General features: G+C 40.6%; 1 protein-coding gene across 1 annotated transcript in view; it reads right to left on the bottom strand.

The window, feature by feature from the left end:
• Positions 1-1,169: 1,169 nt before the first annotated feature.
• Positions 1,170-12,974, bottom strand: part of ctdp1 (CTD (carboxy-terminal domain, RNA polymerase II, polypeptide A) phosphatase, subunit 1) — an 86,682-nt gene continuing 74,877 nt past the window's right edge. Inside the window, exons 12-13 of the mRNA XM_060904984.1 lie at positions 12,702-12,904; positions 1,170-2,309 (exon numbers count right to left, since the gene is read on the bottom strand). Of these exons, the coding sequence (XP_060760967.1) occupies positions 2,147-2,309; positions 12,702-12,904 (366 nt within the window). The 3' untranslated portion in view covers positions 1,170-2,146. The remainder of the gene's footprint in view (positions 2,310-12,701; positions 12,905-12,974) is intronic.

Raw genomic sequence — 12,974 nt, 5'->3', positions numbered from 1 at the left:
CAGAATTTCAGTTTTCATTTCCTGATATTTACTTCTAGACGTATTAAACAACTTAAAACAACACTTTTGGTGTAGAACATCCTATTTTTATGCGAGCAAAGCTATCGTATCAGATTAAATTCAAGTAAATAACACTTAGTATTTGGTCGTATATCCCTTGCTTGCCATAAGTGCATCAAGTCAGTGACCATCATTTCCTGATATTCACAGCTGTGTGTTCAACAACTCAGAACCATTCTTACTGCTGATTAATGGATTGAATCTTGTGGTATTGCCTCCATATTTCTGCTCCTGATGTCTTATTCGGATGGTGGATTCTGTTACCTTCACCCGCTCTGTGGAAATTGATGTCGTCATGGACTGTTGTTTTTGGGTTTTTCTTCACAGCTCTCACGCGTTTCCATCACCAGCTGCTGCTGTTTTCCTCGGCCAACCTGTTCTTTGTCTGGTTATGAATACGCAAGTGCTTTCTTTCTTTTTCAGGACAAATTGTTGTATTGGCTATGTCCAGTGCTTGTGGAATGGCTCCGATTGATCCCCCCCCCCTTTTCTCAGCTCCAAAATAGCTTTTCTCCCACAGACAGCTCTCAGGTCTTCATGTTGGTTTATCCTTTTTAACAACAAATGCAGTCTTCATGGTTTGAACCCTGGGTTTCACCTGAGAGTAGACATTCAGAGCTATGAATTGTTTAGACAATTAATCTAACCGGCCATGCCTGGGCACCAAGAGTCACATGTTCCAATATTTTTGATCACTTGAAATAGAGGTGAGCTCAAACAAAGTGTGTTCTGTTCCAAGTTGTTTAACACATCTAGATGTAAAGATCAAGAAATGAAAGCTGAAATTCTGGATTTATTAGTTACATATTCATCTTTTGATCTTAAACCCAAACTTCTTCAGTATACAGCAAAAACAGAAGAACTGACCTCGCTGTTCCAATACTTTCAGAGGGCACTGCAACACCAGAGGTTTGGACAAACTTGTATCCCACTGCCTAAGTTTCAGTTGTATCTTTGCTCCCCAGGTGATTGAGTCGCTGGCCATGGGGTCTGCAGGGATTACTCCAAGGCCCTGTCCACACGGATACTGTTGAGAAAACTTTTTTTTTGTGTGTGTGTTTTGGCTTCCTGTCCACATGAAAATGAGGGGTTTGGTCAATAAAATGAAATATTTTCAAATGCCTTTTTATTAGGTCATTTAAACATCTTAAAACTTCTTAAAACGTCTGCACAGAATGATTTTAGACATCTTTGGGTAAACAGTGAATTCAGCACTGTGTTCAACTCCTTACAAATCATCTTTGCAGGCACAAAGCCAAGCAATCTTTCAAAAAAAAATAATTTTTGTATTTTCTTTCATAATTTCAGAAACATTCTATTGTGGTCAAAGCCCTGATTCTACCCCCCCAAGAATTTAGCTGAAGAAACTACCAGCAGGTTTTCAAATCATGAACAATCTCTAAAACCTTTTTTTTTTTTTTTTACATTTTGTTTAGTAAGGAAAGGTAGTTAGTAAGGAAACAGTATGAAACAGAATATACAATCATAATATCATACATCAACTTTTAAATGAACATAAAAATAAAAGCACAAGAAACCCAAAATATTGTAAAGGAAGCTAATTTTAAGTTAAATGTATACAGTGATGCCACAGAAGAACATAGAAATGATAAATGAACACCCAGTTTGGCAAAGTATTCAGTCCAATATGTCTCCTTGGAAAACACTAATGTGCCAAAATATTTTTTTTATGCATAGACAAAAAGTGGGGGAGAGGAAGAAAAAAAAAAACAAAACAGAAACCTATGAAAAAATATAGCTGCCTGTCATAGTCTTTGGCAGTTATCACAAATTCTTTTTCTTTATTTATTTATTAATTTGTAAAAACCTTCAAAGTGAAGAAAAAATATCTAACCATCCACTGTCCAAGATGATGCGATAAAATGTTTAACAGGTTGGTCGATCACGCCTTAATAATTCACTTTGTAAATATTTATCCACCTTTTGTTCCACGTACAATAAAACACACGCGTACGTTAACGCACGCGAGTTTATTGATATAGTAGAAGTGACATGCACGATTCGGGCCGTAGAAGCGTAACTGTTGGAAACGAAAAGGTCAGTTCATTGTCATTTGTCTCACTGGTCACATGAAGTCGTTTAACTCTGCCTCCAGGGCAGCAGCCATCTCATCTGCTTCGGAGCTACTGCCATCCTCGTTCGACTCCTTACTGGACTGGCTGGTCACATCTCCGTCTTTGTCGTCATCATCATCATCTCTGGTGTCCTGCAGTTTTCTCTTGTGGCTTCTGGAAAACAATGGCGACGGTTCGTGTTATTTGTGATTAAAAATGGTGTTGGTTAAATGTGTAGGTTTTCCAGAGTGACTGCTTAACTGTGAACAGTCTACACAGCTGTAATCTTCAATAACAGAACACAAATATTTCCGCAATCAATAAACACAGACCAAAAGTTTGTGCACCCCGATCATCATACCCATGTGTGTTTCTTCCCCAAACTGTATCCGCAAAGTTATAGAAGCACACAATGTCTCTGTACAGCGGAGCTTTACTTTCACTTCACTTTAACTAACGGCACTTTTCCACTGCGTGGTACCAACTCGACTCACTTTTGGTATCAGCAGTTCCTTTTCCACTACAGCTGGTCGTCATAGTGATGCTGCATGAAGCTGCAGTGATGTCATCTTCAACACGAGACACACAGGAAAATCTTTATTATTATTATTATTATTATTAATACTACTACTCACGTGCGTGTGCGTATAAAATCAGACATTCAAAACCAGACACCCGGTAGTGATATTTACCCAACTCTTGATTCAATTTAAAAAATGTTATAGGTTGACCAGGGTTTTGTAATAAATCAAACATCATTGATCATGGCATTATTCAGACTGAGGCAGGATTCTGTCCGTCTCACTAAAACAGTGAGGGTTTTGAATGGTTTCTTAAGAAAGCAGGAGCCTTGTGTGTGTGGTTTGCTTTAATAAGCTTACTGGATACACAGAGATGAAGGGCAGTGCGCACATACACTCGTCCTTTTACCAACACAGGGTCAGGAAAAATATCACTACAGGGTGGCAGATTTTAAATTAATTCCCTGCAGCAAAACTCCTCCCAAATCAAAGCTGCCGAGCGGGGATGTGAACCAGAACTCTCCGAATGAAAGCCCTGTGCCTTTACCGTTACACCATTTTAGCAAATACAGGACAGGTTTTTTTTTTTTGCTGCCTGTAAGCTGATGGCACTTTTTATGCCGTTACCCATCACATACTGAACATTTGGACGCATTTTTTAATGCCTTTTTTGCTTGTTTAACAAAATGCATTAGAAACATGACAAACTGGCAATTTCAGCTTGACATAACACTTTCACTTGCACACACAAACATGCACAAGCGGTGAACACACACCATCGTTTATGACGTCTCATCTCGCACAATGACGACGCAGTGATACAATTCTCTCTTGACCAATCAGAAATCTGCAGTGTTTTCACACCACCTTTTGGTATCACCTCAGCTCGCTTGGAACTGCCATGGAGGTGATACCAAAGAAGGTACTGGTTACCAGGTACTATCCACGAAAGGTGAGTAGTGTCAAGTTGGTACCATGCAGTGGAAAAGGGCCGTTAGAGGCCCAAACCTGTTCCAGCATGACGATGCTCCTGTACACAAAGCGAGCTCCATGAAGACATGGTGTGGAGAACTCAAGTGTCCTGCACAGAGCCCTGACTGAACTCAACCCCACTGAACCCTTGGACCTCCTCACCCAACATCAGTACCTGATCCTTTTTTTTCCTGCTTGTGCTCTTTGTTCGTCTCGTCTGCCTATACCTTTTTTTTTTTTTTGAGAGACTCTCTCTGCATTGAATTTCTAAACTAAAAAAGCATGGATTTGATAAACTGGTCTCCTAACGAAATTGACACAGTTTCTGGGTTCGGGGAAACACACCTATCCTGCCGGAACGTCTGTGGAGGACACTGAAGATATCTACCTATTCGGAACCATGATTACAGGACTTTTGCTGATTGGATTAGGCATTGCCCTGGTATATCGAGGAAATCAGACAACGGTGACAGCTGTTCAAAGCCCCACAAAGCTGCCCAATATGATTGGAGTGGTGGGCAAAGCTGTTGGCACTCGGACTTGTGGACATTCAGAACTTTAACCACAAAATGGTTGTTATCTCGGAGCAGCTTTCAGCTTTGCAAGGAATATGTATTTCGGAGTTCAAATGGAATTGAATTGAACAGAATGGATGAAATGGACAGATATGGACGAGTGGTGTGGACGTGTAAAGACTGCGTCTGTTTGAAAGACTAAACAATCTATCTTATTGACATTCATCTCCCTGAACAGCACTGGCCTTGATCAAGGCCGTTGCTGGGGTAACATTTCCCCCAAAAGGTCACTGCTGGGAGACACTCTTGCCGCATTCCTTCCCCAATTTTCTGTGGTCACGTTTTTCACCCCCAGCGTGACAAGCAGGTGCGTGACCAGTGCCGTTTGCATGGCTGCAGGAGCGGACGGCTGCTTGCTTGCGCTGGGTTACCTCTACCTCCTCCCCTCCCACCCCCTTCCCCCCTACCCCTGATTGCCCCCTCCTTCCCCCCTTCCCCCCCTCAAGTCCCATGTTTCAAAGTGTACTTGTGTTATTGTGTGCTTTTGCGGAGGTTTTTAAATGTTCCCACACTGTACTCCTGATAGGAGCATAGTGTGTGTGTGGGGGGTGTTCTTTTTTCCTCATCTTTCCTTTTTTTCTTTTATCCCTGTCTTCCTGTCCTGTTCCCCCTCTGTAAGGACAGGTTGATGGTCAATTTCACTGGTAACAGTGACAAAGGATTCATTCATTCATTCATTCATTCATCAACATAAATCTCCACAGCCACGCCCCAAAATCTAGTGGAAAGCCTTCCTAGAAGAGACGAGACAAGAACAGCAGCAAAGGAGGAATAAGTCTGGGCTAGGATGTTCAACAACCACACCATGGAATTTTAATAATACTGCTATTCCCAATAATTCCCAAACCGCAGGCTGAAACAGAGAATAAATCAGTTAAATTGTTATAAATCAGTGCAACAATTCACAGGCCCAGGAGGCATTTCAGCTCTTTCAAACATATCTGAACATCAGCCATCTAGCCCCATAAATCCGTAACATCTGGATCCACCTTCTTCCAGGAGAGCTCACAGGCATCTTTCATGAGTAGGACATTTGAAAAATATTGCTGAAAATTGACGAGTAGAATTAAAAAAAAAAAAAAAAAAAAAAAAAAACACCCCTACCATGACGATTTTCCAATAAGTGTATTATAATGAAATATATTCATCCAATTGCCTACAAACTATGGAATGAATCAGACAAAGCAAGAATAAAACATATCCCATGTGGTTGCTATGCTAAAGTCAGTAAACCACCAGCATGATAAAGAGGATTTTTTTCTTTTTTAATAGCTACAAAGTTTATAATTAACAGCGTAATTTTCATTTTCAATCCCTTCAATCAAAATACTGATTTCATTGAATCTACTCAAAATAAAAATCACAAATCACTGTACCCATGATTCCTTCGGTCAGCAGGAAGTTACCCATCTAGTTTTAACGCACTTCTACCAGTTTTGCTCGATCCTTTGAGTCAGATGATATTTAGATGAAGCCTGATGAAGAATATCAAATGGATCCAAGTGGAATTACAAGACGGTGTATAGTGTGTCTGCTTTTTTTTAAAAAACACTCAGTAAAACTGCTTCAGAAAGGCTTTCGATGTGTCACCAGGAGATCCCCAGTTCAAATGCTACATGGCCGAGAGACCCTCCTGTCTGGGTGGGAGGGGCATACTGTCACTCCCCTGTCAATCACAGGGACACTAACCTGTGAGCTCGTGTACGCAGAAGAGGGTTGAAAGTAGCAACACCAGCAGCGCTTGCTGTGCGGGAAGCGCTTATCCATTCATATAGTAAATTGCAAATTTTTGATCGCCATGTACCAACATAAAAAATATGCTCAGGAAAAAGCCTGAATTTTCAGAATAAGCACTCAGCTTTGCACAATACTGATTACTTTTGACACTGCGCTCTTGTATCTGAATGCTGACAGTGAAACCGCTGGGCGCGGCCATGTTGGATTTTGGTTGAAAGCTGATGACGTGCTTCGTAATGTTTGACTCTAGCTCGCTTTCTATTGGTCAACACTGGCCGAACTCGATACCAGAGGTCGGGAACAATCATGACCCCTGGTGGGCCTTTTCATGGTAATTTCAGTCAAACCAGAAGCCGGACAGAGACCGTGGAAGTTCTAGTCACAGTCAATAGTTATGTATCCTTCTGTGGAAAACAATAAAAATATTGGAATCTGGAGGATGGGAAAAAAAGAGAAGGTTCAGGGATGTTAATCATATTGTTTTGAAGAAGTCACATTTGATTAGAAACGTAATAAATAGCACTTTTGAGCGCCACCCCCTGAAAAGTAACGAGGGGAACTGTGCTCCCACCTTTTGCCTTGTTGTCCCATCACATGCAATAAGGGGCATTTGTCTGCCAATTAGGCGAGTTTAGAGAAGAGAATGCAGTCAGAGAGCATGGATTTAATACTTTAAAGTGCACATCCTGGACCAATTTAATGATTTTTATATGAAAGTATGTCCCTTTACACACTCATCCAGAAGGGTAATTTTGCACATCTGTCTACAGCAGAAAAAAATAAAACGCGTCTGGAAAAATCCCAAGGGAGTCTGGAGCCAGATTCGTGACGTCACGTGCGGAGACCCTGCATGGCTTCAGCGTACAGTCTGTGTAGACCAAGTTTAGCAGCGAGCGATTTTGCATTGAAATATGGAATTGTCGCCTGAGCTTCTAAACCCATGGATTCATGCATCAATGCTCATCTATCTATTGTTACATAAATCATATTTTTTCTAATTACTATGTATTTATATATTTCTTCATTTAGAAGAGTACTGGCTACTGTAGGAGAGAGATTTCATAAGCTACACACATGGAATCGGCTAAGCAGGGTTGTAGATACGTTTACTGTGTTTGACTGACAGGTCCCAAGATCTCAAGCCCTGACACGCCGTATATCCCTCGATACATGTGAAGTGTGTTATCGCCCAGCGCTTTCGTGTTGTTTACTTTTGTGTGTGTCAATAAATAACATTATCCGTGTACCACACAAACACAGGAACACCTAATTTAGAGTAGAGTCTCTCTTATTTCTTACCCTGGCAACAGTCAACTTGTGAATCGCTGATTTTCTTGGTCTTTTTCTCGGCTCTGCTTGGTCCTCGGCTTTTTCCAGGTGCCTCACACGAAGTGCTCCCGTTTCTCTCTCATTGTCCGGTCTTTTGGAAAACGATGAGGACTAATCCCATCACGACTGTTGTTGCTACACCCTCCGACGATACATCGGTTCACCATTTTAATAATTACACGATAACGTTGAAGAAATTTGCAGAAAACCACCAGGTCGTTTTCTCATAAACAAACCAGCGCTGACGTAGGATTCAGAGGGAGGCGTCCCGCACGCGACGTCACGAAAATCAGTGTTTCCCAGGAAATCCACATGCCAAGTTTTTTCAGAGGCGGACCAATTCACCTCAAATGGCTTGATTTCAACTGAATTTTCCTGGCATTGCGCAAGGTCAAAAAAAAAATTTGCACAAAAAAAATGTGACAGATATTTGACCAAAGTTTAATATAAAATAGGAGAATTACATTGATCTTGCTCCTGAATTTATCCAAGATGTGCACTTTAAAAGGAATCTATGTAGATTGTCATCATCTTTAATGATCTTTAGATGACTTTGAATGATTTGGTACGATGGCCAGCAAAGTACCTACAATCAGCAGTTCTGGTCGCGCCACTGTTCAGTTGCTGAAACTGATTTGAGTAGTTTACACTATCTCACTATGCAAATAATGCAATTAAATTTCAAAATAAATAAAAAACACTGGAGCAAAAGGTTATTTTTAAACTCTAAGACATTGATAGATGTTTTGGGCACAAGAATTGCTCCTGAAGGTGTTTTACTTTACTTTTTCAAAATGGATGTATATTGCTGGAAGTGGCCAAATAAGGCTGACGGAAAAAAAATTGAAAATTTCAAAACAGTTGTAACTTCATTCTACAACCCCGATTCCAAAAAAGTTGGGACAAAGTACAAATTGTAAATAAAAACGGAATGCAATAATTTACAAATCTCAAAAACTGATATTGTATTCACAATAGAACATAGACAACATATCAAATGTCGAAAGTGAGACATTTTGAAATTGCATGCCAAATATTGGCTCATTTGAAATTTCATGACACCAACACATCTCAAAAAAGTTGGGACAGGGGCAATAAGAGGCTGGAAAAGTTAAAGGTACAAAAAAGGAACAGCTGGAGGACCAAATTGCAACTCAATAGGTCAGTTGGCAATAGGTCATTAACATGACTGGGTATAAAAAGAGCATCTTGGAGTGGCAGCGGCTCTCAGAAGTAAAGATGGGAAGAGGATCACCAATCCCCCTAATTCTGCGCCGACAAATAGTGGAGCAATATCAGAAAGGAGTTCGACAGTGTAAAATTGCAAAGAGTTTGAACATATCATCATCTACAGTGCATAATATCATCAAAAGATTCAGAGAATCTGGAAGAATCTCTGTGCGTAAGGGTCAAGGCCGGAAAACCATACCGGGTGCCCGTGATCTTCGGGCCCTTAGACGGCACTGCATCACATACAGGCATGCTTCTGTATTGGAAATCACAAAATGGGCTCAGGAATATTTCCAGAGAACATTATCTGTGAACACAATTCACCGTGCCATCCGCCGTTGCCAGCTAAAACTCTATAGTTCAAAGAAGAAGCCGTATCTAAACATGATCCAGAAGCGCAGACGTCTTCTCTGGGCCAAGGCTCATTTAAAATGGACTGTGGCAAAGTGGAAAACTGTTCTGTGGTCAGACGAATCAAAATTTGAAGTTCTTTATGGAAATCAGGGACGCCGTGTCATTCGGACTAAAGAGGAGAAGGACGACCCGAGTTGTTATCAGCGCTCAGTTCAGAAGCCTGCATCTCTGATGGTATGGGGTTGCATTAGTGCGTGTGGCATGGGCAGCTTACACATCTGGAAAGACCCCATCAATGCTGAAAGGTATATCCAGGGTCTAGAGCAACATATGCTCCCATCCAGACGACGTCTCTTTCAGGGAAGGCCTTGCATTTTCCAACATGACAATGCCAAACCACACACTGCATCAATTACAGCATCATGGCTGCGTAGAAGAAGGGTCCGGGTACTGAACTGGCCAGCCTGCAGTCCAGATCTTTCACCCATAGAAAACATTTGGTGCATCATAAAACGGAAGATACGACAAAAAAGACCTAAGACAGTTGAGCAACTAGAATCCTACATTAGACAAGAATGGGTTAACATTCCTATCCCTAAACTTGAGCAACTTGTCTCCTCAGTCCCCAGACGTTTACAGACTGTTGTAAAGAGAAAAGGGGATGTCTCACAGTGGGAAACATGGCCTTGTCCCAACTTTGAGATGTGTTGTTGTCATGAAATTTAAAATCGCCTAATTTTTCTCTTTAAATGATACATTTTCTCAGTTTAAACATTTGATATGTCATCTACGTTCTATTCTGAATAAAATATGGAATTTTGAAACTTCCACATCATTGCATTCCGTTTTTATTTACAATGTGTACTTTGTCCCAACTTTTTTGGAATCGGGGTTGTATTTAGCCTGGGGGAAAATAAAACCAGCTTTGAATTTAGAACTTCAAGTCAAGTAACTTTATGCCCGAAGGTAAACTTGTTTTGCAGTGAAGTGAGCCAGCTTTCTCTTCCACACACGCCAAACAACACTTAAAACATCTAACATAAAACACAGCGTGATAAACATAACGGGTTTTTTTTTAAATAAATAAGTCACATAAAACACAAAATTAAAACATAAAAAACAAATCCATAAAACCCCACATGAAGCTAAGACTTATTAAAAAGGCTTATGTATGGCAGCAGGAACAAAACTATTTTTATAACGCTTGGTTTTACATTGTGGTACTTTATAGCTACATCCTGACGGGAGAGGCTGGAACTCACAATGTAGTGGGTGAGAAGTGTCCTTTAAAATTGATCCAGATATCCTCTGTACCTGTCTGGAGTACAGTGGTTCTGGATTTAACTGCATCTCTCCCGTCAGCTTACTGGACCACTTCACTATTCGGTTCAGGCACCTCTTATTTTTAGACGACAGATTACCAAACCAAGACACCAAGCAGAAAGATAAAACCGATTCAATAAAAGCACGATAAAACAGGGTCAGCAGTGTTTTGTCGGTGTGAAACGATGACGGTTTCCTGAGGCAAAACAGACACTGGTTCCACTTTTTATATCCAGCTTCACAGTTTGCCTCAAAAATCAGTTTACTATCAATGACTGTGCCAAGATACGTACAGTTAGGTCCATAAATATTTGGACAGAGACAACATTTTTCTAATTTTGGTTCTGTACATTACCACAATGAATTTTGAACAAAACAATTCAGATGCAGTTGAAGTTCAGACTTTCAGCTTTAATTCAGTGGGTTGAACAAAATGATTGCAGAAAAATGTGAGGAACTAAAGCATTTTTTAAACACAATCCCTTCATTTCAGAGGCTCAAAAGTAATTGGACAAATTAAATAATTGTAAATAAAATGTTCATTTCTAATACTTGGTTGAAAACCCTTTGTTGGCAATGACTGCCTGAAGTCTTGAACTCATGGACATCACCAGACACTGTGTTTCCTCCTTTTTAATGCTCTGCCAGGCCTTTACTGCAGCGGTTTTCAGTTGCTGTTTGTTTGTGGGCCTTTCTGTCTGAAGTTTAGTCTTTAACAAGTGAAATGCTGCTCAATTGGGTTGAGATCAGGTGACTGACTTGGCCATTCAAGAATATTCCACTTCTTTGCTTTAATAAACTCCTGGGTTGCTTTGGCTTTATGTTTTGGGTCATTGTCCATCTGTATTATGAAACGCCGACCAATCAGTTTGGCTGCATTTGGCTGGATTTGAGCACACAGTATGTCTCTGAATACCTCAGAATTCATCCGGCTGCTTCTGTCCTGTGTCACATCATCAATAAACACTAGTGACCCAGTGCCACTGGCAGCCATGCATGCCCAAGCCATCACACTGCCTCCGCCATGTTTTACAGATGATGTGGTATGCTTTGGATCATGAGCTGTACCACACCTTCGCCATACTTTTTTCTTTCCATCATTCTGGTAGAGGTTGATCTTGGTTTCATCTGTCCGAAGAATGTTCTTCCAGAACTGTGCTGGCTTTTTTTAGATGTTTTTTAGCAAAGTCCAATCTAGCCTTTTTATTCTTGAGGCTTATGAGTGGCTTGCACCGTGCAGTGAACCCTCTGTATTTACTTTCATGCAGTCTTCTCTTTATGGTAGATTTGGATATTGACACGCCTACCTCCTGGAGAGTGTTGTTCACTTGGTTGGCTGTTGTGAAGGGGTTTCTCTTCACCATGGAAATTATTCTGCGATCATTCACCACTGTTGTCTTCTGTGGGCGTCCAGGTCTTTTTGCATTGATGAGTTCACCAGTGCTTTCTTTCTTTCTCAGGATGTACCAAACTGTAGATTTTGCCACTCCTAATATTGTAGCAATTTCTCAGATGGGGTTTTTCTGTTTTCGCAGCTTAAGGATGGCTTGTTTCACCTGCATGGAGAGCTCCTTTGACCGCATGTTTTCTTCACAGCAAAATCTTCCAAATGCTAGCACCACACCTCAAATCAACTCCAGGCCTTTTATCTGCTTAATTGAGAATGACATAACGAAGGAATTGCCCACACCTGCCCATGAAATAGCCTTTGAGTCAATTGTCCAATTACTTTTGGTCCCTTTAAAAACAGGGTGGCACATGTTAAGGAGCTGAAACTCCTAAACCCTTCATCCAATTTTAATGTGGATACCCTCAAATGAAAGCTGAAAGTCTGGACTTTATGTCCATGTCCATTATATAACTAACATGAATATGTTTCAGTAAACAGGTAAAAAAAACAAAATTTGTGTCAGTGTCCAAATATATATGGACCTAACTGTATATGTTTCAACACATTCTACTGTCTGACCCTTTATAAACGTGAGTTCCTGTGCCTGGGGGAGTTTCCTAAAATCAATTAACATGTCTTTAGTTTTTAATATGTTCATCTTCATACTCTTTCTTTAGATATGCCACAGCCCTTGATCACACCTAGATTTAAAAATGGCCTGTCATTGCTATTGAAAGTGCTGGGACACAGCATGAGCAGCAGTTTGAAACGATGAGGTAAGCTGGCTTCATGTCTCTCAGGGGAAGCAGATGTTTCCTGACAGTGGTGGTATTCATTTCTGAATTATAGTCATCACTGTTGGTAATATTATCCCTCCTATACTCTTCTGTTTTTGAGACTTAAAAACAAAGAAACAAAAACGTTGACTACATCCAACACCCATGAATATGGCTAATAAAGATGATTTTAAATATTATAGCAGTTGAGTACATATTGAAGTAACTGAGGAAAATGACTGAACACGAAAATCTGTTTTGTAGATCACCAGACAGCCAGACAGCAAGAGGGCATAAACTTTTGCACTCAAGTACAAGTTACTCCATGACTATTTTCAGAAGTGACGAAGGGACAGTACCTTGGCGCACTCGCAGTCCGACTGCCATGTTCTTTGGATGCTGATGATGTGGTTTTGACAGATGTGTCCAGGGACCGTTGGTAATCTGTCGTTTCAGCACTTTGCCTGCTGCTCTCCTCATCTTCGTCTTCTCCCTCCATTTTCTCTTCCTTCTCTTTTCCCTCACTATCATTATCACTTTCTTCTCCAAGAATATCATCCACCTGTTCCACAAAAAAGCATGGGTGTACACACGAGGGTAAGCCAAAAAGTTCTAAGACAGACGTGATGATT

The sequence above is a fragment of the Neoarius graeffei genome, chromosome 22 (genome assembly GCF_027579695.1).
Source record: "Neoarius graeffei isolate fNeoGra1 chromosome 22, fNeoGra1.pri, whole genome shotgun sequence".
Lineage (NCBI taxonomy): Eukaryota > Metazoa > Chordata > Actinopteri > Siluriformes > Ariidae > Neoarius > Neoarius graeffei.
This window is presented reverse-complemented; position numbering and strand designations above follow the sequence as displayed.